This window comes from Rattus norvegicus, chromosome 20, assembly GCF_021556685.1.
Source record: "Rattus norvegicus strain SHRSP/BbbUtx chromosome 20, alternate assembly SHRSP_T2T, whole genome shotgun sequence".
NCBI lineage: Eukaryota > Metazoa > Chordata > Mammalia > Rodentia > Muridae > Rattus > Rattus norvegicus.
In genome coordinates, this window is record NC_141553.1 from 6,018,742 (window position 1) to 6,045,804 (window position 27,063).

Below are 27,063 nucleotides of genomic sequence, written 5' to 3' on the forward strand. Positions count from 1 at the left end.
TCTAACTGTCATTGGCGAATAGAGTCATTCCAGGTTGGATCCCATTTTCCTGCCGCAGGCAAGTGCATGCAAATTAATGACATCATTACCTTGGCTAGCGTCATTTGGAAGAGCTAACCTGCTTTGAAATCCAGGTCCTTTCCTTTTTCCCTTTCTCTTTGGAGACTGACTCACTAGGTAGTCTTTGGCTGGCCTGAAACTTTGGCTGTAGATCAGGCCAGTCCGACTTCACAGAGATCTACCTGCCTCTGTCTCCCCAGTGCACTGTGCCCAACTAAACAAGTTTCCTTCTTCCCTTCTATCATAGTGGACTCTCAGGAATATCATCCTTATCATTAGATTCCACCGGTGCCTAATGCTGTGCTCTAGGGGTTTCAGATGCTAGGCCCCTTCCTTCCCAGGCTTGCTTGTAGACACGTGCAATTTTGTTTTGTTTTGTTTTGTTTTTTTCCTGAGACAGGGTCCCATATAACCCAAACTAGCCTGAAGCATTCTGTAGCCAAAGAATGTCGAATCCTCCGGCCTCAATCTCCCAAGTGCGGGGACTACAAGCATGTATCACCAGCTGTGCACCCCCCTGCAAATATTTTCTCAGGCCCATCGCTACCGGGTTTCCTGAGGGAACATGGGAGGGAACTGGCGAGCTGTTCTTACTGAACACACCAGTTTCTCATAAATTGGCTGCACCGGGCAGCACGCTGCTCAGAATAAACAAACAGAAAGGATATTAAGGCGTACCAGTAATCACTGGTGACCTCAGCAATTTTATTAACAAATTTATTTCCCTAATTGGGGAGCATAGCGCAGCACCGGGCTCCAGGGCATTGTAACAAGTTTCAATGCTGCAGAAGAAGGAATTCATTAGACCCGTTCGCTCTGGTTTCCTATTCACTTGTGTCCACCATGCTTGTAAACATCATCAGGGGGTTCCTGGTCTTCTAGGTTCTCTGCTTCCAACCCTGACCCACCCACCCACCCACGCACGCACCCACAATAATAAATAAATAGAAATGGGGAATAGGACCGAAAGCAATTGGCTTCTCTGTGGGTGCACTCTGCTGCCACTGGGAGCTGCGTTTCCAGGTCAGGGACATCATGTGGCCACGAGTGTGGAAGGCTTGCTAGTTCCACCCCCTCCCCCCCGCCCCCAGAAGTCTGCAGAGACCCTTCCTCTCACATTTAACTTGGGATCACTCCTGCCTGTCCCACCTATGACTCATCAAAGGAGGTAGGCGGCATAGCTCTGCCTGGGGAGGGGCTGATCCTCGCAAGCAGAATACTCTTCAAGGCTTCTTCCAGGGTTTTCTCCCGCGTGGGGGTTGTGGGGGTTGAGGACTGCGGCCTGACAACATAGAAGTGGTCTGGAATGCAGGCACCCTGCAGCACCACAGCGTGGGCCTCTGACCCAGGCTACACCCTCCTGTGCACTTGACGATGGTGCCTTTCACCAGCTGCTCCAAGAGGAGCTGCGAGCTGCCCGGTGGGGGGTGGCTGACTGCAGAGCAGATTTCTGTAGCAATTGTCAACAACGCCTGGCTTCTGGTTATTACAGAGACACCTACGGGGGACTCTAGACTACCCTAGCTTGGGTCCCTTTGCAAAATTCTGCAGCCCAGAAAAATCCCAGAAAGTTCCGAGAAGCTTCACTCTCCCTCTTGGATATCCCGCAGAATCCCGATGAGGTTTTCCAGGCCGAAGATATAGCCAGGATCTGGTCCCTCGTAAGTGGTGCGCTCGTTCCAGGAGCCCTTGTATGTCGTGTGAGCGAAGTCAATCATCCGGACATCGACTTTGGCTGGGTCACCGGAAGTGCTACCGGAAGTGCTGCCTTGGGTGGTCTGGGGAGCGGGAGCCGTCTGGGGAGGCTCCCCGTCATAGATTATGAGGAGGGAGCTGGAGTAGAAGCGGTAAGAACTCTGGCTCCTGATGACAGTGAGCAGCGCCTGCAGCCTACGCAGGATGGGCTCCAAGAGCTCGGTGCGGAGGCGGATTCCATCATGGAGGAACTGAGAAAGGGCTTGCCTGAATCCCTCCACGGAGAGCTTCCTTCCATAGTACTTATCTTTGCAGAGAAAACTCTTCTTATCGGTTTGATAAACCTTAGGTTGGAAGAGAGAGAGGGGGAAAAATATATGAAGGATTGTAAACTTAAAAAAAAAAAAAAGAGAAAAGCGCGGTGGGGGCTGGGGACATGGCTCAGTTGGCAGAGCGCTTGTCTAGCAAGATCAAATCTCTGTGTGCAATCCTTAGTACTGTATAACTTGGGCTCCGTGAAAGGCAGAGGCAGGGGAATCACAAGTTCAAGGTCATCCTCAGCTACAGGGTGAGTTCAAGGCCAACCTGTGCTATGTGAGAGAGACCCTCTCTCAAACCAAACCAAGCCTGCCTTTTCTATAGGAGCAGCATAACCAGCTCCCATAACCTATGCGGTGATTTCTAGGCTATTTGGGAAACAGCGGTTGAGATGCGCAGGAGACAGTCTCTATTGTGCTCCCATCTGGAGTGTATATTTTAAAGTCTTTTCTTCACAGGTCTAGTCCCAGAGATCCTTCACCCGCAGAGGTGACCCTCAGCGCACCACTCTGAGGTCTGGATCTCCTCTCCCGTGAATTTCCGCCATCAACTTCCAAGTCGTGATTCAAATCTTGGCTTCTGGCCGTCTTCGGTTCAGATATTAGCAAAACCCAAGCTTGAAAGCCGCAGCAGGAATCTGAAATCAGGCCGACGGACTTGGAGAGCCAGGTCGATTAAGTTCTCCTTCCACAAAGTTGCCGAGTCCTTTCTCACGGAGTTCAAGCATTCGGGGATAGCTCTTCCAGACGGTCAAGGTGAATTGTTCCCAGGTCAAATGAACAGAAGGCTAGCTTGGACCTAGGTAGGGCCTGCAGGCAGCAGCCTGGGAAGCAGAGAGGCCCTCAGCCTCCCTGTCCAGCAAATGGTCCTTTTCTTCAGTGTCTTTATTTCCTGCCCTTGCCCTGGCATTTGAAGGGAGCAGGCAGAAGAAAGATGCTGATGAGGACACCATGGTGGTCATATCCAGTCCAGACAGCTCGGGGCAGCAGAGACGAAGTCACAGCCTGCTGCTGCAAGAGCCACAGGGGGACTTGGCACCCATGCACAGGGCTGCCTGTAACTGGCTAGTCCTCTTTGGAAGCCTGTCTTGCCTTTGTGTTACATAATGTGTTTTGCTTTGTTTTTAATCAGAAAGCTATGATAGGCTGAAGATGGGCTGCTAAATTAGCCTCTGCAAACGCACGAAAGGCATCACTTTTCAGATAAATCAGATCACTTGCAGAAGGCTGCAGGTCCACAGAGAGATTCCTTTCACTCCACAAATCATCCCCATTCTGTTCTCTTGAGGGTTGCATTCCGAGTCTTCCCAGGGACATCTGCGCGATGAATTTATGGACTCGACTCTCAGCTTCGAGGGGTGGCAGTTTCAATTAAGGAAAGTCATAACGTTTATGGGCAAAGCAGAGCCCGGTTTTGTATGGAGCAGTCAGGCTGTTGGGAGGTGGGGTGGGCTGGAGTCCTGCCGGTTTCCCTACAGTCCAGCCTGTCTTATAAGAACAAGGGTAGGGGGCAGGAGAGATGGTTCAGCGGTTAAGAGCACCGATTGCTCCTCCAGAAGTCCTGAGTTCAAATCCCAGCAACCACATGGTGGCTCACAGCCATCTGGAATAGGATCCGGCGCCCTCTTCTGGCGTGTCTGAGGACAGTGACAGCGCACCCACATATATAAAATAAATACATAAACGTTAAATTATGTAGGGAGGTGTGGGAGCCAGGCAGTAAGGGAAGAAGCCACCCCTGTGACTGGGTTCAGTGGCTTCTGACCTTCCCATTGGTTAACCCGGCCATGCAGCAAAAAGAAGCAGAAAGGCTGATTGTAGAAGAGAGAACAGCTAACGGGAGTTCCAAAGAACAGGTTGCTGCACCACCTCTGAAGGGGACGGGGCTGAGCCCTGTCATGCACGTGGCATAAGTAAACTATCAGATGTGTCTTCTCAGCTCTTCTCCAACCCCTGCCTGGCACTGTCATTAAAAGTCCCGCCCAGCGAGGGGAGGAGTCTCAGGACTACTGTGCAAAGTTTTAACTGCCCCAAATGGTAAAGACCAGTGTGTGGGTCGGGGCTGCAGCTCAGTGGTAAGCATGCTTGCCTCCTCTGCCAAGGCTCTGGGGTCCATCCCAGCACCACAGAATGCAGCAAGAGTAACATCGACACGGGGGACCTCAAGCCTCGGGAGGTGGGAGCAGAAGATCAGGAGTCCAAGGTCCGCTTTGGCCACATAAGGAGTTTGAAGTCAACCTGAGATGCTCAAATCCCACCCTAAAACAAAGCACCACTGACCAGCACTGCCTAGCATCTCAGACCAGAATACATATTTCCTTGCTTGAAAAGCATCCTTCAACCTTCTCTGTTACTTCCTTACCATATGAGCTCTGAAGGGGGTTGGGGGGAGGGGGAGTAGAGGTAGCAGGTACCCAGACCTGCCAGGGCGAGATGCCAGCCTCTGACCCCTGCAGCCAGCCCTCCGCACCTACCTGCATGCCACAGATTCGCACGCCCAGGCAGGCTGAAGTACTCTGCGCACACTTCTTCATGTGACGGGCCTTTTTCTCCTCCGACGCGTCGTCCCCGTGCTGCCGGGTCCCCATCTTTAGATCCAAGATGCAGGGCTGCTTGTACTGGGACACCACGTTTTCCAACAGCAAGAACCCTGGGCGGGCTGAGTCAAGGGGGGCTCTGAGGTCATCAGGGAAGGCAGCCCAGGCTGCTGGAGCCGGTCCACGCCCATTCTTCCCTCCTGCTTCCTCCCCCCCCCCCTTACCCCTGAGCCTGGCTATTAGGAATGCAAGATATTCTCCGGCATCTGCTTTAATAAGTCCATTTATTTAGGGGGAGTTTATGAGATACCTTCTTTCCATTTTGCTCTGAGGTTGAAATTTAAACGCAGGCATGAAATTCCTGGCAGGCCATGCCCAATTTACATTTTACGGCAGGAAAATCACAGGGCTGAGACCTCCAGACGCTGAATGGGCCTGTGCCTTCTGGGACAAGGGGCTGGTGCTCGCCTTGGAGAAAAGTTGCAGGAATATTAATTTCAGCGGAGTAATTATCCTTCAAAAGCTTCTCAGGGATTAGGGCGGCAGATGTGTCATAGTAAATACTGCAAGAGCAGCCACCAGGTTTTTTTGTTTTGTTTTGTTTTTTCAGTAAGTAGTCAGAGGATAGACCGGCCTAAGCTACCTGGTGGGGGGTGAGGATAGGGGAGAGTGGGGGTGTGGGGAGGGATGTGGGGTGTGGGGCATTTTGTTGTAGGGAAGGTCTGCCTCCCCTGAGGGTTTCTCCACAGCCCATGGGCTGCAGGCAAAGACCTGAAGGGAAGAGATGTTGCAATGGAATGGGGCACAGAGAGGCGTGCTTCTGTCCCCACCTAGTCCTAGCAAGGGATTCTCTTCTCTGTCCCTGAGTAACCCAGCCCCATCTCTCCTACACTGTTGAAGTACCAGAGACAGACATGCCAGGGGCCAGCTCAGCCACTAGTGGGATGTCCCTGCTCTCGAATTCTCTCTCTCTCTCTCTCTCTCTCTCTCTCTCTCTCTCTCTCTGTCTCTCTCTCTCTCTGTCTCTCTGCCTCCCTCCCTCTCGGAGTTTTCTTTTGAAGGGAATCTGATTTCTTTGGGACCCTGGTCTTGTGGGTTCAAATCTTCAGAACGCCCCTGAATCTGTTTCTTTCTCCCCATCTGTCTCCTTGAGTGTTTGCATGTGCATGTATGTGCCTATGCATGTGTGTGTATGCCTGTGTGTACATGTGTGCATGTGTGTGTGTGGATATGTGTGCATGTATGTGTATGCCTGTGTGTATGTGCATGCATGTGTGTGTATACCTGTGTGTGTGTGCCTATATATGTATGTGTGTGTATGCCTGTGTGTGTGTGCATGCCTGTGTGTGTGCATTCATGTGTGTCTGTGTGTCTCTGTGTGTGTGTGTGCGCCCATCTATTTCTCCCTCTGTCCTCCTCTGCTCACACCTGCCCTAGGGGTTGTGTGCAGGTCCTCGGGTGGTAAGGATACGGTGCCGCTTGTCCTCCGGGTACTGGGAGCACAGGCGACTCAGGTGGGCTTGGTGACAGTGCAGGCCCCACGGGTTAAAGCCCTTTCTCTCCATCTGGCTCCCAACTGCACTTTCCACCAGCGGGGAGGCCTGGGTACTGAGGTGGCAGTCGGACCTCAGGAGCGCCTTGGCTGCACTGTAGAGGAGAGAAATGTTTGAAGACAGCTCGGCAGCAGTGGCCAGAGGTAAGAAGGATAGCTGTGGCTGACAAAAGCCACCCGGACCACTGCACAGGTCTCTCACCAAGTCACTAGGGACACCACAGGGTCCTGACACCAGATCACGCCAGGTCCAGGTCCTTTCAGGGCTTTTCTTAGATGTGCTACCCCCAAGGGCTGGAGTGATTCAGATCCACTCTTGCTACCAAGATGATAAAGGGAGCCCCACCTGGAACCTCAAGGGTCTGGGGTCTGGATTCAGGCCCTGGCGTGTGATATGTCCTTGAGACCTCACCAGTGCCTTACAAAGTGTGCTCTGAATCTTGGCTCCAGCTGTGAAGGGACCGCCCTGCTGCTGAGCCAAGAGCTTAATTAGATCTGAGACTCCTTGGGGAAGAGCAACATTGTTACTGTATCAGCTCCTGCCCCCAGGGACTCTGAGAAAGGTCAGCGGACAGTATCAGAGGCTCCCCAAGATCTCTCTAAGGTCCTTAGGCCCCTGGGGCTGTTTTGTCTCCTGGGACTCACTCTCCCAGACTCTGCCTCACGATCTGCTAAAAGTTGACTTCCATGAGAAATTAGGCACACTTCCTCTCAGTAAACTATTCCAAGGTTTCTGTCTGCATGCTCTTCCCCAGAGACCTGCATGGTCTCAGTGAAGCAGGTATTTAATTAAACAAGCAGGTACCAGAGATCTGCTCTGGAGCACACGCCCTGCCTGTGTGTTAGCTCCAACTCCATCCTCCCCCAGGAAGGGACAGAGGAGTCGATCCAGCCCTTTCTTTGCCACAGTTCTTTATCTGAATTTCTCAGTTTCTAGACTCTAACACTACATGGAGTGGTTGGCCTTGGGCACAGTGTAGTGCGTGCTGAGGGACAGTCCCCCAGCTTTCTGTCCCATCCCCCCCCCATGAGCCTCACCTCTCCTTCAGTGAGTGAGCCATCTGGGCAAGGGGGCAGGGGCTGCCCTCACTGCTGGTGGTCTGCTGAAGTGTCTGCCAGAGAGCTACCGCTCTGGACTCTGGGGAGACCTGGAAAGGCTCCAGGTTCTCCTTCAACGGGTTGGCAACCAGGCCGAGATGGCCTCTGCTGTCTCTCCGGAGATGCACCGTGATGGTACCTGCAGGACACAGGAGGGAGGGGAGAGCACACTGGGTCAATGGGTCATAGGTCAGGGGTCATAACTGTTGAGTTTGGTGACCCTGGGCAGCTTCCTTCTCTCCCTTGCTCCTCCTTCAAGGAAGAGCCAAGATTGACCCTGGTCCTGAATGTGTCCCCAGTGCCTACCCTGGAGCTTGCAGAAAGTAGCCTTGGGGTGACCTCACCCGACTTCTTACTCTTTCTACATTGTTCTAGAATTAAGACTACCACCATTGCGGTCACTCATGCCTTCCCGGTCATACCAGGGCCAACAACAATCTATCCCTGGACAACCTGGGATACCTCAGAGCGCCTCCCCACCTCCCTGCCTCCAGGGGGCGCCACCTAAGGGAAGCCTGGCCATTCCTCTCTGCCTCCTCAGACATCTCTATCCTCTCATTTGCCTTCAGCCAGCCAGCTTCTTCTAGCAAGCCTTCATGAGGCAGCTGCTGGACTCAGGCTTCTGCCCTACATCACACAGTCTTTCTGCCTTTCCCACTGCGACCCGGCCATCACCGCTGGCTGTGTATTTTAGCATATGGAGATTTGGGATGTGTGTGGTTCTTAGGGAAGCTACGGGTTGTGACCCCTTGGGGGGCGTCACAAATCAGATATCCTGCATATCAGATACTGCTATGATTCATAACAGTAGCTATGAAGTGGCAACGAAATAACTTCATGGTTTGGGGGGTCACCCCAGCATGGGGTATATTAAAGGGGCGCAGCATCTGGAAGGTTGAGATCCTAGAGCCTTCAAGGTTTCCCTACCTCGTGGTACCTGACAATGACCTCCCCTGAGCTCACCTAACCTGCTTTTGTTATTCCGGATACTTTGGTGGGACAGGAAGCTACGTATGAGGGGCACTTAGCGTGGTCACCTCATGGAGTCCTTGTCAGAGTGCAGGAGCCCGGCGTCCCTCTCTGCGGTGCCTGGCCTTGCCCTGCCACCTCACAGACAGCCTTGTACTGTTTGAGAACAGGGCATGTGGCGGTCCTGTCCTCCTCCCTTCCCGGCTTCACCCTCTTCTCAGCTTCTGCCTGGTGCTGAGGAGCTGGCCGCATGCACTGCCACCATGCCTTCCTGCGCTCTGCCTGCTTCCCAGTGGCTCTGGCCAGCGAGACCCTCATGGAGGTGGGAGGGTAAGGGAAGGAACTTACTCAGCTGTCTGTGCCCCTGCCCTGTTGCTGTGGGTCGGTTGCATCCCAGCGGGGTCTCTTCCTCCCTCCTGCCCTGCATGCTCCGAGCAGTTACAGTTTCCAGCGCACACTCCAGCCTGCATGGACTTCTGCCAAGAGTCCCTTACAAAAACTCTCCTGAACACGGTTTGTTTCCTACCGGAGAGGAGGTGGGGTGGGGTGTTTGATGTGCTCTATGCTGGTTTTCTTCCCAGGCTCCTTGGTTACCTCCCCAGTAGGAGCGGCTACTCTGCAGATTTTCCTGCCTGAATCCCTGCTCACCCCCTGGGGGCTGTCATCCCGGACCCTCTCTTCCCAAGGTGGCTCTCCAGAGTCGGCTATACCTAGCCCAGTGGAGTCCTGGAGCAAGTTCTGTCATCTCAGATTCCTGGTGGCCTAATTCCGCAGCCGGGGAGGGACATTGAGTTCTCTCAGACTCCTGAAGAGTGGGCTCCCCCCCGCCCCATCCTGAAGCTACCACAGCAGTAATAAATAATGCTGTTAGTGTCTGCGTTTATCTGACACCAGCGTTCATCCTGAACCACACGACGGGTCAAGCATGATCATTCTGTGCCTTGGGGTGACCAGCTAGGGACATTTCCTCATCACTCCTAGATGGTGGCGTCTGAGCCAAGGTCACATATCCAGCCTTCGATGGAGCCACCGAGCACACGGCCGCTAAGGAAAGGGCACGCCATAACACATTTCCCAGGACTCCAGGGGACAGTCTGACACAATCAGGCCTTGTTTACCCACGTATGCACGCAGGACACTCCTGCTGTGTTCCCAGAAACAGGTTCTGGCCGTTCTGTCCTGTGGAGGGGACACAGAAGTCCTGGGTGAAGCCCTTAGGAGAGCACCGTCTCTCAGAAGGCCAGGGCATATAGTCTTTGCATTCCCAGCCCTGAGTCCTTGGGCCCCGAGGTGCTTGTTCAAGGGAGGAGGACCTTCCGGCTCTAACATGAGTCCTCTATGACAAAGGGGGAGCCCTAGCTACCCCCGCGCCTGTCCTGGAGGGAGTTTGTGCCCTTCTAGCTGCTTAGCAGGGCCAGGAAGTTCCACCAGCCAAAGGCAATGTCTTTTAGGGTCTTTTAAAGTTCACATTCCCATCTGGCGGCCCACGGCCTTTTCTACTCGAGGGCCTACGGTGACATGGCTGCCAGCAAACACAGTTCTTGGCAGCTTGTGCCCAGGAGGCCTCCCTGGAGAGACAAGAAATGTGACCTTCCCCACCGCTCCAGGCTCCGTTCCTGTCTGAGTGCCCACGTAAAGGCCAGCGAGGGGAGGTGGAGAAAACCCACAACTAATAGAACCCAAAAGCCATCTCCATTCCTCATATAGCCAGAGCTTCCAGCTCAGTGTCCCTGTGGCTGTCTCTCTGCCTCTGGTAGGCTCACCATCCGGCTGTCTCCTAGCTCCCGTGACCTCTCTCAGAGGCTCAGCACAGCCCTTCCCCAGAGCTGGCCCATTGAGATCTCCCCTGTGAACTGTGCTGACTGCCTGCCCTTGACCCGGGAGAAGGCAGACTTTCTGGTGCTTGGGTTATGTATGCTATACGATCAGGAGCCATTGTGTCTATGGGTCTGAGACCTAGAGGCCTGAGGTCTGTTGCTGAGGCCCTACTGGGAGCCTCAGGGCTTGCCACAACCTGTCCTACACATCTCAGCCTGAGAGTGTGCCAGCCAGGCAGACAGAGTGCTTACTGCTATGACTGGCATGCCCGGGGCATCTCAGTAATTTTGGTTTGACCAAAGAGCTTCCTGAGCCTTGGCAGAAATCGTACCATGCGTTTATTTTAAGCTTGTGAGAACATTCACCACCGCCATCTGTAATACGAATCTGGCCAAACCCTCCACCAAATGAGCCCGGGTTCCTGTCCTCATTCACCCAAGGCTGACGGAGAAGCAAGGGGTCCGGCCTCAGGATGGCCATACTAGGAATCCAGCTAAGGTCTAGAGCAAGCTGCACGTACCCAGCACTCTCCTTCAGAATGCCACCCTAGCCCAAATTCTCCCTGATGTCTTTGTCGGGGGAAGGCATTGGGATGGGCTCTGGGGCATGTAGTAGCCACTTCGGAAATGGCCTCACCTCTCTGAGGAAGCTTATTTTTACACAGAGGAAGAAAGCTGACATGATGGGATTTTTGGTTTTTGTTTTTTGCCTGAGTGCTCTGAGAGAGTCTGTCTCCTCCCTCCTGGGGCTAGATGGACCCTGAAATGGACACTCCAGGTATCTCAGTGGAGTGGGTGACTGGGGCCAAGATACACATCAGGGCTTCACATCCCGGGCCTGCCTCTCTCGTATGCAGCCTCAGGCAAGCTGGCTTTCCTCGACCAACCGTGTCTCTGGGCTTAGGAGGGTGCCAAGGAGTTAGGAGGTTTATGTAAACTGGGGTGTGGCCCAGAGCAAGCACAAGGGACTAAACCACTACACCTTCTTATTGGTTAAAACCAGCCACCCCCATTACTGGTCCCCAGTTCTACTCTGAGTACCCAAGAACAAGTGGGAGTGCCCTGCTGGGTTTTGGGCCTTCTCTAGGGTCTCCTCACACTGCCTGGATCACGCTCCAGCTCTGCCTTATCAAAACCTGGCTTTGGGGTGCCACCAAGCCCCGTCAGGCCAGCCGTCCATTATCCCAGGGAGTCAGGAGGTTCCTGGCCCCAGCTGCTCCCTGCCGTGTTTAGAAACACCGTTCGTTCGTGAGACATCCTAGAGGCAAGGCTGAGCTAGACGCCGTGGTGTGGACCGTCCACTTAGCTACGGCCTTCGGCTTGAGGTGCAGGCGGCATCCCTCAGCGCAGGAGGGTCTGACCTACGACTTTGCTGCTCTGTGGGCGTAGGCGTGAGATGTATCCAGGAGAAAACATCCTTTGATTTTCCAGTTTCGATCTTTCCCTGGACCAGTGATGCAGGCCTCTCGGGACACCAGGCAGAGGCTGTCACCCCCCACCCCCACACCAGCGATTTCATGGCGTACCGCGGGCTAAGCTAGGGCATGAGGTAGACTCTGTCTATTAAATGCACTTTTAAATTTATGATATTTTTAGCTTACAATAATTATTTGTGGCTGGAAGCCTTTTCTAAGAAGGGAGCGTCTATAAGTGGAGTTAAAGGACCCCAAAGAGGCATCCCTAGGAAGCAGGGGTCTGTCTGGAGAGGTGTCCAGTGCCTGTGGGTGTCCTGCCATCCTCAGCAGACAGTAGGTCTGTGTAGACAGGACATAGAGTCTGGGTGACATGAGGGTCTCCTAAAGACCCAAACAGCCTCTCCCCTTTGCCTGGCACAGAACCCCACGGTCTTTTTCAGGTCTAAAGCTCTGTGTGAAATGCTGCCAGCCAGACCCAGCCTCACGGAAGGACCTGCCACCCTTGCTATGCTGAGTTCAGTTATGGAGGGACAGACGTTATCTTGTGCTCTGACAAGATAAACAATGACCAGCCAGGCAGCCCTGGCCTGTGACTTCGGAAGACTGTGTGGGAAGGCCGGGGCGTGTAAGAGTGGAGCCACACAGGTGGTCAAGCTCTCCTGCCTCCTAGGCCATCTAGAGGCCCAGTAGTCACATCCACGCCAGGGTGTGGCCATGCCTAGCAGCCCTCGTTCACGTCCATGATGGATGTGGAGCCTGAGCCTGGCTAATGACCCTGGGTGGGGATTGACAGGTCCAGAATGGAGCCCAGGAGCTCCGATGAAACTCACGCTCAGAAACACCAGCTCAGACGCATCTGGCCTTCCCTTTGCCACGTAGCCAAGGGCGACCTTGAACTTCCGGTCCTCCTGCCTCTACCTCGTGAGAAAGTGTGTTGCGGACACGGACTAGGGATGGAAACCAGAGTGCCCTGCTTCATGAATGCTAGGCAGGCACTCTCCTGAGGACCAAGGCATATCCCTAGCTCCCCACAGTGGGTTTCTGATGGGCTTACTTGAGTGTCATAATTGCTGTCCCTGCAGACCCTTTAGCAGAGGGCGGCAGCCCTCAGCCATGAGAAACTAAGGTTCTTTACAGAGGACCTGACCTCTGGGAGGCCACTCAGCTCTGGGCTGGCACCAGGCTGTCAACTCTGTAGGATCTCATGTACCAACCCCAGACTCTTACCTCAGATCTGGACAGGGGTTATCAGATAAGAAAGCCAAGAGGCTCAGCCCTTCTAACTGAGCTCTCTTCCCGCCGCTGCCCCTTTGTCCTGGGCTCCAGAACACACACCAATCGCCTTATAGCCTTCCCAGATGCACAGACCTAAGGGCAGCCTGGCCTTTTTCCCCTTCCTGTACGGAGTGGGTATTCTGGACTCCTAATGGAGTCCTGTCCCAGATTCCCCATGTCCTGTCTGTCCTGGGTCTCCAGACGGAGGCTCAGGAAGCCTCACTTGGTCCCATAGTTAGCCGCAGCCACACCCATAATTCCCCCAAAGCACAGAGTAGAATAACCATCCCATTGGGACCCTGTAGGACTAGGCGTCCCTTGACGCCATCGCCAATTCTTTGACGCTGAGTGTCTTGACCTATCTCCAAAGCCATTAACGCTCGTGACCGGGAAGCCTGGAGAGACTCGGAGATGTACCAGCACAGTGATACTGTCTCCACACAGCCCTGACACCCCATGCCCAGCGCCAGCAGCCACGAATGCAGCTGAGTCCGCTCCGCCCACGCTCACCTTTATACTTCGGAGTGAAGCGTCTCATGGCCAGTGGCAGGGACTCGTAGAACTTCTGTTCCTGAGAGATAAGGGGCTTGCATACCGTGTAGGCGTCGTACCGCAGCACGCTCAGGTGGCCCCCAACCTGGTGCAGGAAGGGCTCCAACGGCACGCCTACCCCGGCCTTCCCCTTGTCCGAGCCGTGCCGCACCACCATGTCACCTCCCGAGGAAGGCAAGAGGGGAGAAGCTGGCGTCCACCACCAGGTGGGCTGTCCGTGGTCTCTGGCGCGCTCGCTCGCGCTCTCTCTCTCTCTCTCTCTCTCTCTCTCTCTCTCTCTCTCTCTCTTTTGGCGTTCACAACTGTCCCAACACAAGTGATTGCTGGCAGCCAACTTCTCTGGAGAACAAAAACAAAAGCAAAGGAAAAGAGAAATTATATGAAGAAGGCTGCAGGCTGGGTACGGGCTGGGTGTGTTCCCCGTGGGCTCTAAAACAAGACGGTAACAGGTGCGTTTTGCTTCCGAAGTGAGTAACTGGCCATGGTCTGCTCCCATGACTCAAGGGCGAGGAGAGACTCTAAATAACGCCTTGCGTCTTTTGTCTTTTGGATTTACATATTAAAACGTTTTAAACCCTCAAACAAGAGCATGGGGTCTAGTCCTGACTTCTCCTGCCTGTGCTGTCTCTTTCTCCTTCTGGAAACATCTATCTCTAACCAGGGAGAAGCAAGCAGAGCCGTCTGACAGGGTTTTTTTCTTTCTGTAGAGCACAGCTGTGTTCCAGTAATTTGTGATATTTTTATGACTATCATAGGCGGCTGCTGTGTGACCTTGGGCAGGTTACTCAGGCTGCCTGGGCCTCAGTTTCTCTATGCAGTAGACCAGGATGTAGAGTCAGGCACAGACTTAAGATAAGGGTCCAGAAAGTCCCCTGAGCCCAGCGTCACCACCGCCTCCTCTGAGCTCCCTAAGGTGGGCTTGCCTGACCAAACCCTGCAACTCTGGAAAACCAGTTCCTGAAGTCATTCGGACTCTCTCGGAAGAATGTCAAGGAGTCGGTGAGGGAGGCTCTTCTGCCGAGCGTTTGTCCCATCTGAGAGGACGTCCCCACAGCAGGGCCCCCACCACAAGTTATTAATACCTCTCCCTCTGCTGGACTCCTGGCCACCACGTGACTGGGCAGCTCTGGGCATCATTAACCCTCTAAGTGACCTTCACTGCAGGCCCCGGGCATGGCTGGCTGGCTCTACACACAGCAGTGCCTATCACTTTGTCTGGGACCTAGGCTTACAGAGGCTCTACTATCTGCCTGGACTGCCAGCGTGCCACAGTATAGAAAGTCCAAGGCTTGTCCTCACACAGGGTCCCCAAACCAGCCTATGTCCTTCAGGCCACTGAGTGTACCCGTTAGAGAGGGAAGGGACACAGGCCCTGCCTGGCACCTGCCCATTTGCTGAGGATACTGGGGTGGCCCGTGAGGTATTGGGGGAGGGAAGGGCAAAAGCCTGAAATGAGAGGCTGGGCCAGGAAACCCAGAGGGCCTTTTCTGAACCTGTATCCTGAGGTGGAGAGAGGCCACTGGTTTGTATGAGGGGGTGTGGGTGGGGCCTGGGGGACGGGCAGGGGCAGGGCGGCTTTCGAGATCCTTGAGAATCTGGGAATATGTGTGGACAGATAAGGAAATGGAACCCAGACCACATGGCCCAAGGTAGTTCAGCCCCATAACCTGCAAGCCAGCCCGTTGGAGGTTCACTCTGTCCCCAGTGGCACTTGTGGTAACTAGAGGAATGACTGATGTGTAGAGTTCATTTATAGCCACTCCCGGAAGGAGGCTAGGCTCCTGCCTCACACTGGTCTCCCTGGGGCCAGCCCCACACTTGCCAGGCGTGGCTCTCAGGTGTCAGTTCGAGCCTGCCAACACGCACCGCCTCATTCCACACGTAGCTGTATGTCACATAACATTTTGGAGGCTTTAGGTAGACAGTTTAAGCCCTACCTTATGAGGTCACTGGGGCTGTCAGCCCACTTTCCGGGCTGAGGAAACAGAATAGAGAGGGTCAAGAGGGCTTCCTGTGTAGGCCAGCTGGTATGAGAAGGACGGGGACTTGAACCTAGGCCTGTTAGGTTAGTCTGTATTCAGCAGCTCCCTGATCGTTACCGTCAGGTGTCTGTTATTCACCTTAAAAGTCAGGAAACAGCCCCAAAGAGAGACTGGGACTTGGTCAGAGTCACCTACCTGTGAGACACAGGTAGTTCTGGGACAAGTTTACTGTCCCCCAATCCTAGACGGTCCCTGCACCTCACTGAGTGAATATGTCTGTCCTGGTAGGGGGCAGGGGGGCTTGGAAAGAGGGGAGGGCCATTGGTCACCAGAGAACAGGCAGGGGCTATGGAGAGCTTCCTGGCTAGGCCGCCTGCACCGTCCGAGGAGTGTGTACCTGTCAGGAGTGATTCTTTCCTCCCTGCTGATAGCTGGAGCCTGGTCCTCCTTTCCTGTCCTCTCAGAGGTCAGGCGCTGAGGCCTGGCTACACGTACTCTGGGAGTCTTTTCCAAGAGTGGTCCCTGCACTTCGGAGCAGAGCTCCAGCCCTGAATCTGGGCCTGAGGGCAGCGATGCAGTGCCTTTCCTTAAGAATACCGGGCTTGGGGTTGGGGATTTAGCTCAGTGGTAGAGCGCTTGCCTAGGAAGCCCAAGGCCCTGGGTTCGGTCCCCAGCTCCGAAAAAAAGAACCAAAAAAAAAAAAAAAAACCCACCGGGCTTGACGGCTGGGTAAACTGAGGCACCTGCCCTCGCAGGCCTTAAGTTCTAGGTCGGGTGGCCTCTGAGGGTCTTTCTGTCCCTGGGTTGCACAGTCTGCAGTTCTGAGGCAGATGGGGAGAATGGGGGTTGGGCGGGGGGAGGGGGCGGGGAGAGGAGGTCAGATGCAGAATGGACTCAGGGATGGAACTGTGGCTTTCTGCACTGACCTTGGGTTCCTGGGGAGCCTGAGGTGTTTTCCTTTCACTCCCTTTGTATGTGGCCTGCAACTCTGTGTGTCTATCTGAGGTGAAGGTAGCCTTGGCTTCCATTCTCCCAGAAGTCCCAGATCAACAGCCCTAGCTGCCTGGGCCTTGCATTCAGGCCCACAGTCCCTACTCTTCCTGTGAGTCAGGAGCCTCAGATCTGTCAGGAGCACAAGCTGCCCTCCCCCAACGCCAGCTCAACTGAGGGTGAGGCTGAGCTGGTCACAGAAGTTTGTTTTTCTGTCCACTGTGGTGGCCTTGTCACAGGTTCAGGGGAGAGTGCACATACGCAAGACCCCCCCACCCCAACGTGGGCATCGGTGCGTGAGTGACTCTCCGGATGACTGGTCAGCTGTGGTTCTAGAAAGGCAAGTGAGGTGCCTGCCTGAGGGGACACCCCCATTCTGATACATTCACAGGAGACCTAAGCTGCTTTGGAAAGAGTGTTTCTCTAGCCCACACCTCTTCTTCAAGCCCCTAGGAGTTGTGGAAATGCCCCTCAGCAAGAAGGGGTTCAGCCAAGAGCTGCCCCTTCCCCCAAGAAGTGGACAGGAGCCCCCCCCATCCCTGCTCCCTCCTTCCCTGTGGCCGGGTCATGTCCTCAATGCAGTAGCACTGGGCCTCACTCCAGCAGCCTCTGGGGCTAACTTGGGCCTCTGGGGTGTGGCTGTGGGGCCGGTAGTGAGTAAGGCCATGAGCTGGCCACATCAGAACAGACCTTTCCCTGAAGGTTTATGAGGCCTGAGTGGCAGCCGGCCTGGCTCGGTTGGGTTGGGGGACACTCCCTGTTCTAAAAGGAGGGGAACCCGGCCATTTCCCAAGCATGGCTGAGCATTGTAGGGGCAAACTCATTCAAAGGCATTTATGGGATTCCTAGAGGTTTTTGTTACCTCCTTTTTTCTCAATCAACAGATACTAATAGTCTAATGAGCACTGTAGGCTTACTGGTAAGGGGGAAACTATGCTGAAAAGTGGGTCCTCTGGGAGAGAGGAGGGGGGTATAGCCCAGGAATGATAGGTTCAAGTCCCAGCACCATAAATAGACATGGAAACCGAAAAGAAGAAAACTGACTGGAAAGTACAGAAGCCACGGCTGGGACTGGGAAGGGTGGGAGTGAATCCGGCCCTCCACCTGCACACACCGGCATATCACAGCGAATCCGACTTATCTGTGCAGTTAGTAATGAGGGTCCTTATGGAAGGGCTGGGGGGGGTCTTCCTTGGGCTGAGGCTGAGGTGCCCTAAGAAGTGACCAGGAGCAGGGGGGGAAGATGGCTTAGCCTTGGAGAGCTTGGAGAAGACCTGCTCAGGGCCTGTATGTAAAGGGAAGCAGAAGATGGGGCAGGAAAGGGGAGACATGGGTGACTAGAGGGGGGTAAGAGCCCAGCCTTTGAAGCTGGGGAGTGGGAGAGCGGGAGGGGAGGGGGAAGTGGGGAGGGGAAGGGGATGGGGGATGGGGGATGGGGGAGAGGTGGGCTCAGTTAGTGAAGTGCCTGCTTCAGAAGCTTGAGCATCTGACTTTAGATCTCGGCACCCAAGGGAAGAACAGACATGCTACAGTGATAACAGCCCTGTAAACCCCAGCCTCGGGAGGCGGGGGGCGGGGAGTGGGAGATCCTGGGGCTTAGCCAAACTGGATATCTGAGGGAGATCTTGTCTCAAAAAAAGAGAAAGAAGCTGCTAGCCACGGTCACGCACATCTTTAGTCCCCAACAAGGAGATAGAGGCAGTGCATCTCTGAGTTCAAGGCCAGACTATCCTACAGACTGAGTTCTAGGCCAGCCGGGGCTGTAGAGAGACCCTGTCTCAAAAGGAAGAAGTGGGAGCTGGAAGGATAGTTCAGTGGTTAGAAACTCCTGCTGCTCTTGTAGAGGACCGGGGTTCGGCCACCTACACGGTGGTGCCCAACGATCTATAACTCTGGTTCTGAGGCTCGGGTGATCTTTTCTGAACTCTGCAGGCACCAGGGACCCACACAACAGTATACATATGCACACACAAGGTACACACATTCCAAATAAGAAAAAAATAAGGTGGAAAGGTAACACACACACACACACACACACACAGAAGCTTGCTGGGCCTCAGTGCAGCCTGGGAAGGGACAGTCCCCTCTCAAATTACAGAGGTACAGAAGCCTTCAGAGAGAACAGATCCTGAAAAACCTCAGGTGTTCGGGGGAAGGGCATTCTGGGAAGGACATTATTAAGAAAGAGACTGCGGCAAGGCACAGCAGGCCACACAATTCAAAAGCCGAGTGGTTTATGGTCTGCCCTCTCGTCTCCAGAGCTCTCAGGTACATTTCACAGGCCTCTCTGAGCCGGCGATCGGGGACAAGTACCATTCAATGTGCTTGTGATGCCTGAGGGAGAATCTTTTTAATCTATTAGAGATGAGAGGACCCGAAACCCATTTAAAACCGCTTAGGTGGTAATGGGCAGGGGACTTTCAGAGTTCCCCACGAGGCCGAGGGCCGTGCATTATCTGGGCCCATCCAGGCCGCAAAGCTGAGGTTTACGTTTCCAGAAGGAGTTAATGGCGTCTGGAAGTCCATTCTAGAACAACCCAGGAGCCCCAGGCCCGCCTCTCCTGCTTGGCTCTCCGGCTAGGTGGGATCAATATGGAGTGAGCTCTCGGGGACGGCACACATCACCTTCCTGGCTGTGGCTGATATATGTGTCTTCAGAGAACATCTATTTCCCAGGAAGGCACGATTTCCAGGCTCTTGGGGCCATGCTCCACACCCCTCAGCCCAGAAACTTATTTACATACCCATTTCTTCCTTTGAGAGGGGATTTCCCCTTCTTCTCCTCTTAATGTTTAAAATCTCCCAACATTCCTTCAGCTTGAGAACCAAATACAATTTTAATACCGTGATTATTAGTTCGGGAGCCCTTCAGCCACTGACAAATGTACCCAGCAGCTCACAACGCGATGTTCTGAGCTTGCTGCCAAGGCAGGGGGGAGCATGGGGAAGGCTGACTGTTGGAGGCAAGCACCCCAGAAGGGCTGCTCTGCAGAAGCGAGGCTGGGACACTGTCTCTTGCTGGCTCCCTTCCCAGCAGGCTGTGCTGCCCCATGGCCTCCAAGCCACACCCAGGACCTTGGACACTGTTAACTAAGACCTCTGGGGTAGGCTCTCCACAGGCTGCAGTCCCTTCCCCATGCCTGGTGCCTTTCTTTGCATGACAGGATTGGTTCCTGACCTTGGACAAGAGGTCTGTGTGCTGGAGACATGGGTTTGCTAGTCACTAGCATAGTGCTAGTTATGAGACAGCAACGGGCTCCCTTTCTGCTATCGTTGGGTTTGTCTGGTTTCAGTTTTTTTTTTTTTTTTTTTTTTTGGAGCTGGGGACCGAACCCAGGGCCTTGCGCTTGCTAGGCAAGCGCTCTACCACTGAGCTAAATCCCCAACCCCTGGTTTCAGTTTTGAGGCAGGGTCTCTGGGTCAGGCTGGTTTTGAACCCACGATCTTCCTGATCTCTTTTCATTTTCCCCGCTTTTGGGACAAGCACGGTTCAATGTCCTTGTGATGCCTGAGGGAGAATCTTTTCGATCTGTTAGAGATGAGAGGACCCGGAGCCATTTAAAAGGGCGTAGGTGGTAACAGGCAGGGGACAGGACCCTAGGCTTTGTGAATGTCAGACAAGCTCTCCGTCAGTCGAGCCACACTTCCCAGTCTCCAGCAACGGTTTTAAAGGTGAGAGTACAAGAACTAGGCAGTGTGTGTGTGTGTGTGTGTGTGTGTGTGTGTATGTGTGTGTGTGTGCATACTTGGTGTTCTTGTGCTCCTTCCCACCAGAGCCCCCTGCACTGCCCATTTCTGGAGTGACTCTCTCAGGGAGATGTGCCAGCATACCCTTCCCCGGCAGAGGGCAGCAGTACACGTGTGGATGCCAGGAATATCCAGGAGAGATTAACACTGTCTGAAGACTGAAGCCAGCAGCCCCTCCACACCTAACAAGCAGCGGGCATACTCAGAACACCCCGAGTTTGTCCAGACCCGTTCCTAAGTGCAGAGCCCATAGCTGAAGTTCTCTTGCCCCATCAGCAACGTCTTTATAAAGCTCTGAAGTCATCCAGACTGGGTTCCGTCTCCTCTTAGGGCTGCTTCAGCAGGGACAGGGGCCGACGGAGGCTGAGAAATGGCTGCCCACACAGGCAGGTGTCCCGGGACCACACGGAGCAGAATGCCATCGGGCAATGCAGGCCAACGGAATGCCCACGCAGATGTACGCCTCACGCTCCCACCTCCCTTAGCAGCCTGCAGGTTTCCTCCCGTAACAACTGATCTTCATAAAGTTTATTGCCGTTCCCCGCAGCTGATAGTGAACAAGACGGCAACCATAAGGATTTCTGCCTGACAGGATTTAGTTGAGTGCCTGTGCAGAGTGCAGCCAAGAAGAGGAAAGAGGATACCATAGCCAGAGTGCACCGGGGGCAGAGGAGGGTTTCTTGGGTTCCTGATAGAGCATGGTGGGCCTAGATTCAGGGAACCCCCCCCCCATAAGAGGCACTCCAGCCTCAGACTCCCCATCTGTACCAAGAAAGATCTGCCCCAGCCACGTCCTTTCTGCCCTGTGGGCCAACAGTAAGTACCCTCAGCTCAACGGGTGAGCGGTAGAGAATCAGAGGGTGCAAGCGGGCCCTTTGGAGACCGAGGGGGAATCTTAAAGGTGGGGTTGGCTCTTGAATCAAATAGCCTGAGCCAGGCGCAGATGTGGCTCGCGTCAGAAGGACACGGTCATGAGCCTGGGGTTCTGTCAGAACCTGGTGAGGTGTGCAGTGAAGGGAAGAGGTCCGGGCTGCTCATGAACGACTTCAGATTCCTCCTACGTGTAGTTTCTGAAGGAAGTGTGTCAAGGCGCAGAACAAGTACACGAGAGCCCGGTACGGGCCACACAAGCGTGCTGGCACCATGCTCTCAGTTTTCCCATAGGGTCTTTCATGAGCTCAAACACTGTGGCTAAGCTAGGCAGGCGGTACACACGCATGCTGGAGCCTGAGAAACGGAGGCATGAACTGTAGAATTCGAGGCCAGCCTGGGCTCCTCGAGACCCTCTTTCAAAGGGGTGGGGCTGGGTCTCCCGCCCATAACTCCATGTATGACCCTGAGATCATAGGCACGGCTCAGATTCAGGTCTTGGGGTCCCTGGAGACCCTGCAGGGGTGGGGTCTCCAAGATTCTGCCACCGTGTAGGGCAGGAGAGGTCATTAGCCGTGGTTCATGTCTCCCATGAATGTTTCTCAGAGGTCCCTGCACCCAGGCCTGCCCTAAGACACTGCCCACGGGAACTGATGTCACCCAACCCCGTGGTCTCATCCAGGAAGAAGGGTGGGGCTGATGGGACAGGACATGCTGATCCCTGGCTCAGAAGGGTGAAGGACTTCCCCTGGATGCCTGCCTATGGGAAGGTTTAACCTAGTCTGAAGGAAAGTGGCTGGCTCCAGTCCTTTACCCGTAACCCACAGCCGCTGCTGCAGACCTGGCTTGCCCACATGTGGGGAGCACATTAGTGGTACGCCGGAAGAGGGAGGGAAGATCATGCTAAGGGGGCTGGAAGAAATGGGAGATGGACATATGCCCACATCTCTAAATTGCTGCCCATCCCAGCCTCTCCCACCTCAGCCCACACAAGCATGCACACCATACACACACACACACACACACACACACACACACACACACACACACAGGCAAATTCCACGACACACACACCTCCAACAGGTCTATATCCCCTCATCTCAACCAGCCTGTACGGAGGCTTCCCCTATAATGGGAACTGGCCTAAGACACCCTCTGTCCCTCACCCTGGCACCATCAAGGGCTCAGCAAGATGGTTCTTCCCCATCCTCCACGAAGACTGCACTCACCAGAGCCTCCTTCTGGGGGTGTCGGGAGTACGCAGCATGGGCTCTTGTCTCTCAGTGCCCTCCTCAGTCTGCAAGCACGGGAAAAGGCCTGGCCTAGCTCAGTGCTCTCTGCTGAGGCCCCGGGTGTCGCTTCCTGTCCAGAACTAGGCTGTCAGTGGCTGGGGCAAGGGAAGCCACCTGATCCTCTGGGGCTGGGATACCCAGCTGTCAGCTGGTGTCCATGGCTCTGGAGCAGGGCCAGGGGTCTGGGAGGGAGGGGGAAGAAGAGAAAGGAAAGAAGAGGAGGGGGGCAGGGACTAAGAAGAGGGGGAAAGTTTGGTGAGGAGGAGGTAAGGCAGAGAATTCAGCTCGGCTATCTTGAAGTGTGACTGGTTCTGAACTCTAGGTGCTAATCGCTCGCTATAGAGTCTCTGATTAGTTATTTAGAAAATCTGTGTGTGTGTGTGTGTGTGTGTGTGTGTGTGTTACAACTTGTAGGCATGTGTTCTCTTCCCCATGTGGGTCTCCGGGATTGAGAGTCAGGCCTGGTGACACGTGCCCTTACCCGAGGAGCCCTCTCACGTGTCCTGTGTCCTTCATTTATTTGATGCTGGGGTAGAACTCAGAGTCTCACGCACAGAGAGCTTGCAGCCCTACTAAGCACTTGCAGACCTACTGATCCCAGCCCCCAGCGTTCTCTGTTTTCTTTTCTATCCCTGTTCAGAAGGAAGGATGAGGCTGGGCTAGACCATGTCCTCTCTTCCACTTGACACCCCCCCACCCCCGAGTGCCAACCCACTCCCAGCCACCTCAGGTGGATTACCACAAGCTGTGCGTGCTCTGAGGAGCTCAGGCCCAGAGTAAGGCCATCCCTCAGCCAGTCAGCAAGTGCTTGCTGATAAACCGCTGTTGGAGGCCCCATGGTACCAGACTCTCCCTGTCAGAACAGAGGGAGGCTCAGGCAAACGGAGGGAGCTAAGATCAGACCTAGGAAGTGACCACCTGACCCCAGAAGGAGGAAAGAAGCAACAGGAAAAGGAGGGAAGAAAATGGCGGCAGCTGGGAGAAGACTGAAGGCCTAGACAGGGCACGGTGGTCGGCAGAGGGAAGCCAAGAGGACCAGGAGTGATGGGAACTGGACAGGAGCCCAAGCCTGGAGCTTCTCGGAGGAATCAAGAAGGAACTAGAACACAGTACACCGGGAAGTCAGCCTCGGGTTACAGGTTGGCTGTGCTCTGAAGGGAGCACACTGGGGAAGGTGGATCCAAGACAGGGGCCAAGGGTGTTATCCTCCCAGGGGGCCTTCGAGCGCTGCCAGGGGGATGGTGGGAGGGAAGATAAGCCGGGGAAGGTTGGTGAGGTCTAGTGAGCATCTGGCCAGGGCGAGATGGTGTGAAGTAAGGGCAGATGGCCCCGGGTCTGTCTTTGCTTCTATCTACAGGTTGCTCAACCTGTACCCCTCTTGGCCTGGCTGGCAAGAGAATCATCTGACTCCGACGAATGGCACCGAAGGCACAAGTGGGCAGAGGAGCTGGGGCAGCTGAGGGAACTTTCACACAGGACTCCCTTCCCATCTCTACACAGGTCCCCTACTGTGGCCTTCCCCACACTGGACAGGACACAGAGCGGGCCCCACCACAAACGCTCCCCTGTGCCGCCCATCAGTGAACCCAGGTTGAATGTGGGATGCAGTAAATTATGGGATGGATCTAAAGTGAAAGGCTTGCATGCGGATCTTGGCCTATCCTTTCTCTTTAGCACTTAAAATAACAATTGACCCCATGTCTGCCCAGCCAGGCTGGTGAGCCCAGTTTCCAGGGAAGTGAGCCGCCTTGAGCTCAGCCCCACCCACTGCACAGCTCTGATTACAGTCCTGGTTTCTTCAGCTTCTCCACCCCCCAAACCTTCCATCCACTGCCTTCACACACCTGTTCCAGGAACCTTAGAGCCACCCAGGGCTGAGCAACCCCCTGAGGGTCTAGAAGGCGCGAAGCTTCCCACCCAAGCCAGGTGGCCAGTAGAGTGGCTGAACCTGGACTTGAACCCAGGTCTCCAGAAGGGCTGCTACCTGCTTCCTGTTAGTGTTCTAAAGAGCCAGGTCTTGCCTGCCTTCTTTCTCATCTAATTAAGCTCACCGGGCCCTACTGTGCAACAGAGACACAAAGCTATTACCAAACACCAGAGCGGCTGTGGGAGCTTTCTATTACGTAATCAAGTAGGGCACTTTATTTCTGTCCTTGGCCCCGGCCAGCCTCTCTCTGTGCCGTTTTTTTCCAAAGCCCGGCTTCGCTTCTCAGATGCCTTTGTTCAGCCTCTCTCCAGGACTTCTTTCCTCCCACAATCCCCTCCCCCAGTCATCTCCAGGTCTTCTGCCGCAGGACTGATGTCTGCCCAGGACCAGCATGACACAGTCTCCTGGGAACCACTGTGTCCGACTGCCACCTTTCGTGGTGCCGGGGCTCACATATACTTTCTATCATCAAACCTTTCTCCATTAAACGTTTCTCCAGTGGATATACCCTTACCTGGCCCACCCGTCTCCTGCTACCAGTGTGACCTCACTCTGCTACAGCCCTACGCCTACAAGCCATCCACAGCCTCTCCCTCTTCTCAGACTAAGGTCTCCATCCCTCTGCCTCAGTGGTACCTCTTCACTTGCCCTGGCCCAGCCCCAGCCCCCGCTGCTCCCTCTGACCCCAGTGCCTCTCCCTCTCCCTCTGCCTGGATGCCTCCTTCTCCTGATGCAGTCGATCTGAGCTTGAGGATCATGCTGGGAGCCCCTCACCTCCTGACACACCTCGACTACTCTCAAATACTTAGGCCGGCCTGTGTGTGGTGGCTCCCTGCTTGTCCCCTGCTCCTCCTCCCCCAGGATGGGACCTGGCCTGCTGTTCAACGCTGTAGCATGTCTTGTAGCTATTTTCTGAGTGATACATATCTGGACTTGTTCTGGTTCTGGCTTCTCAATGTCTGGCCTGCAGAGTGAGAGAGCACTGCTCTTCTTGGCTTCTGATAGTCCAGGCCCCGGACTAGGTCACCATGGCCCTGAGGTACCCATCCCTGCAGACTGGTCCCTGTTCCCATGACCCAGTGTTCCAGCTCTCGGACAACCACACCAGGCTCCAGGACATGTCGTCACCCTGTCCCGCCTGGTAAACATGTGGCTGCTGACCAGCCCCAGTCCCAGTGGTGCCCTTCCTCCAGCCACGGGAACTGACGCATGCCTGTAATCCAAGCATTTGGGAGGTGGAGGCGGGAGCATCGGAATTCAAGGCTATCCTTGGCTACGTAAAGCCAGCCTGGGATACTTGAGACCTGGTATCAAAAGCAAACAAACACCACCAGCCTTTGCTAGGTATACCACACCCCAGTACAGCACACCCCAGCACAGCACACCCCAGTACAGCCCAGCACAGCCCAGCACACCCCAGCACACCCCAGCACAGCACACCCCAGCACAGCACACCCCAGCACAGCACAGCACACCCCAGCACAGCACAGCACACCCCAGCACAGCCCAGCACACCCCAGCACAGCCCAGCACACCCCAGCACAGCACACCCCAGTACAGCACACCCCAGTACAGCACAGCTCAGCACAGCACAGCACACCCCAGTACAGCACACCCCAGCACAGCACACCCCAGTACAGCACAGCTCAGCACAGCACAGCACACCCCAGTACAGCACACTCCAGCACAGCACACCCCAGCACACCCCAGCACACCCCAGCCCAGCACACCCCAGCACAGCACACCCCAGCACAGCACACCCCAGCACACCCCAGCACACTCCAGCACACCCCAGCACACCCCAGCACACCCCAGCACAGCACAGCTCAGCACAGCACACCCCAGCACACCCCAGCACAGCACACCCCAGTACAGCACACCCCAGCACACCCCAGCACAGCACACCCCAGTACACCCCAGCACAGCACACCCCAGTACAGCACACCCCAGTACACCCCAGCACAGCACACCCCAGCACACCCCAGCCCAGCACACCCCAGCACAGCACACCCCAGCACACCCCAGCATACCCCAGTACAGCACACCCCAGTACAGCACACCCCAGTACAGCCCAGCACACCCCAGCACACCCCAGCACAGCACACCCCAGTACAGCCCAGCACACCCCAGCACAGCCCAGCACACCCCAGTACAGCCCAGCACACCCCAGCACAGTACACCCCAGTACAGCCCAGCACACCCCAGCACACCCCAGCACACCCCAGCACAGCACACCCCAGTACAGCCCAGCACACCCCAGCACAGCACACCCCAGCACAGCACAGCACACCCCAGCACACCCCAGCACAGCACACCCCAGCACAGCACACCCCAGTACACCCCAGCACAGCACACCCCAGCACACCCCAGCACACCCCAGCCCAGCACACCCCAGCACAGCACACCCCAGCACACCCCAGTACAGCACACCCCAGCACAGCCCAGCGCAGCCCAGCACACCCCAGCACAGCACACCCCAGCACACCCCAGTACAGCCCAGCACACCCCAGCACACCCCAGCACAGCACACCCCAGTACAGCCCAGCACACCCCAGCACAGCACACCCCAGCACAGCACACCCCAGCACAGCTCAGCACAGCACACCCCAGCACACCCCAGCACAGCACAGCACAGCACAGCACACCCCAGCACAGCCCAGCACACCCCAGCACAGCACACCCCAGCACAGCACACCCCAGTTCAGCACAGCACACCCCAGCACAGCACAGCACACCCCAGCACAGCACAGCACAGCACAGCACACCCCAGTACAGTACAGCACAGCACAGCACAGCACACCCCAGCACACCCCAGCACAGCACACCCCAGCACAGCACAGCACACCCCAGTACAGCACACCCCAGCACAGCACACCCCAGCACAGCCCAGCACAGCCCAGCACACCCCAGCACAGCACACCCCAGCACACCCCAGTACAGCCCAGCACACCCCAGCACACCCCAGCAC

At 55.2% G+C, this 27,063-nt stretch overlaps 1 protein-coding gene across 8 annotated transcripts; it reads right to left on the bottom strand.

Annotated features, from left to right (window-relative positions):
* Positions 1-727: 727 nt before the first annotated feature.
* On the bottom strand, positions 728-22,278 carry Ip6k3 (inositol hexakisphosphate kinase 3). 8 transcript variants are annotated; one of them, NM_001432373.1, is given in 7 exon segments: positions 728-2,099; positions 4,547-4,722; positions 6,081-6,256; positions 7,200-7,398; positions 13,246-13,516; positions 13,551-13,626; positions 22,106-22,278. In NM_001432373.1, coding segments are annotated over 5 exon segments (1,206 nt in total). In that variant the 5' UTR covers positions 13,445-13,516; positions 13,551-13,626; positions 22,106-22,278; the 3' UTR covers positions 728-1,643.
* Between the last annotated feature and the right edge of the window lie 4,785 nt (positions 22,279-27,063).